General features: G+C 32.9%; 1 protein-coding gene across 1 annotated transcript in view; it reads left to right on the top strand.

Annotated features, from left to right (window-relative positions):
- Positions 1 to 1,840, top strand: part of LOC119585004 (chromatin complexes subunit BAP18-like) — a 6,481-nt gene extending 4,641 nt beyond the window's left edge. The window contains exon 4 of the mRNA XM_037933616.1: positions 294 to 1,840. Coding sequence (XP_037789544.1) covers positions 294 to 543 — 250 coding nt within the window. The 3' untranslated portion in view covers positions 544 to 1,840. The remainder of the gene's footprint in view (positions 1 to 293) is intronic.
- The last annotated feature ends 831 nt before the right edge of the window (positions 1,841 to 2,671 follow it).

The following is a 2,671-nucleotide window of genomic DNA, read 5'->3' as shown; positions in this document are numbered from 1 at the left end:
AAGCCTCATCCTTATAGAAAGTACTTAGGTGTAAAAGTTTCTTCTGTTGTTTATTGGGAGGGATTGGATATGACTTCAAGGTAACTAACCTCAAAATAAGTACAAGAGAACACAAGCAAAGAGCACCTCTTGGGTGTCCCACAGGATTGAAAATCTCAGTCCATTATGCACAAATAGGATAATGCAAACTTCTTTATTGTCTAGATTTGGATTAAGATTTCCTGTCTTTTTGTTTGAAATAATTTTTCTAGATATAAGAAAAATATTTACAAACACCTGCTCCATCTTTCTAGGACTCAGATCAGGACTGCGCTAAAGAAGAAAGCATTCGAAGATGCAGGGATCTCTCCACAGGCAGCAGCTGCGTTGCAAGCCCAGCAGACAGCAACACAGTCAGGAGCAAGTGCAGGGGGAGGGAGCATGCTGGGGGGAAGAGATGTGACTCTCAACATGCTCAACGCCTCTGAATCAGAGGTTGACGTGGAAGGGATGGGGGGGGTGGGCATGGACTTTGAGGGGGCAAATGAAGTTGTTACGTCCTAATGAATCGTTTGAATTTGTTTAGGTAATATTGATGATAATTATAAGTAAAATGATGTTTTTTTTTTTTATGAAAGTGCCATGACTAGGGCTTAGCTTAGCTTTTTGTTCCTGTTATGGCACTCCATTTCCAGTGAATGTCAGAAATAAATATAGGAAATGTGGCCAGTTTTGTGGTCAGAAAATTTTGTAATTATTTTATTATAACAGAGTCTGACTTAGTCTTGTTCATAAATGAAGAAATACATTTTTTATAATTTGTGATTTGGTCAATCAGTAGTTTTTATATATCTTTCCATTTAAATTTGTGTTAAACTTAAAGTTTAAGAAAGATTTTGAGTTCTTGGAAAATGACTTAATTCAGATTCCTTGTGAAATATTAACAGAAACACCATTTCTGTATCATTTATGAATCATCTAAGAACAAAACCCAGATGGTTGGTTCTGTATTCGACAGTACAAACTGTACAATTAAAAGGCTGTTTATCAAAGTTAAAGTTTGTTGTTACCTTTTAAAGCTTATATATGAGAATGTAGGTGTGAATGTGGATGCAAGTGTTGTATTTGTACGCGTTTATGATATTTCAGAACAACCTAGAACATGGGCAAGTAAATCTTGTTCCCTCTTACTCAGGAAACCATCCCTACTTTAACCCTCCAATTGCCATTGAACTCTTATACCAGCCATAACTTGATCTATCTGTCAAATCACACAGTTGGGGATTTCACACTTTATTGCCCAGTGCACACTTAACATACATACCAAGCCATTGTTTACTTTCTCAGAGAACCTTCTTTCTGATCAGTATTTTGGAAGCCAAAATTTCTATAAGACAAATCCCACTGGAAAAATGTTTTCCTTTACAGAGCATTGGATTACATCTTGTTCACTACATGACATCATGAAAATGTAATTTTCAGTCATTCTACTTGAATATTCATAAAGAGTGATAGAGATGGGTACTGGTTGTCTACTGTTATTTAAAAAAAAAACTGGATGTAGAATCTTTCAGGGAATTTATTATAATTAGTACTAAAGGGATAACTATACACAGTTCTGTCTCTAGTAATCATAAAAGTGCCAGAGCTCTTTATACTATTTTTTGTTGAGAAGCAGATCAGTTTGAATATCTTAGATATTTCAACAATAATATACAATGAACTAATATTAAAATGTGAGAAAATATCTTTACCTCCACAGTTATATGAAGCTGTATAAGTGTCTTCCCTTGGAAAAGGTCACAAACTATTCTAGTCTTGGATTATTCTATGTATTGCTTGAATAAAAGAGTAGTGAACCTTTTAGTCATTTATTGCCAATTCTTACTACCTAAGCAGTAGGTAAGATAGTGAAGAATTGAAACCGTATTACATAGTTATTTGTTAGAGTGGTTTAACCTTTAAAAAAAATAACTTTTTGGCAAAACTAGGATATGATAATTCCTCTAAGAGTCAAAAGTTGTTCGGTTTAACCCTGGATCTGATTTGCCCACTGGTTCATAAAGCATGTACCAAATAAGTTGAAACTGTGATCTTTGATATTCTTCCTTGAACCCTGACCCGCATTTGTTTGCATATGGGATTAAAAGTAAAAACTTGTAAAATGTACAAGTAGAGCAGAGACTATTAACAGAATCTAAAACTCATTTAATACCTTTATTAAAACTTAAGTAAATGTATTAAAACATATTTTAGTTAGATTTAAGGTTGATTTAATAAAAATGAAATAGTGAATCCCAAATCATGACTCCCACATTTTTATGTACAAAAAAATGTAAGAATATATAGAGGGCATCAACTAAAGTATCAAAATATAGCAGTTAATCAATATTTGTGTCATAAAAGAAAGTAAACTTAGGAGTAAATGATAGTTTGACATCCTTCTGTGATCAGTGATTTCAATATGATTGAGAGAACATAGAAAATTGAAAGAAAACATTTGACACTAAAACAATTCATACAGTAGAGACATAGAATTAGAGATGATAAGGCACCACCAATATTTCATGTAATCAGAATCATTACAGTTTTTATATATTAATAATTTGTGTCATCTATTCAAGATATATTCTTGTATATCAATTTCTATTGTTTTGTGTACTTCTCTCTTTTTTCTAACAAAACAGTCGCC

Source organism: Penaeus monodon, chromosome 19 (assembly GCF_015228065.2).
Source record: "Penaeus monodon isolate SGIC_2016 chromosome 19, NSTDA_Pmon_1, whole genome shotgun sequence".
NCBI classification, from domain to species: Eukaryota; Metazoa; Arthropoda; class Malacostraca; order Decapoda; family Penaeidae; genus Penaeus; species Penaeus monodon.
The sequence above is the reverse complement of the archived record's forward strand: the minus strand, read 5'-3'. Positions and strand labels throughout refer to the sequence as shown.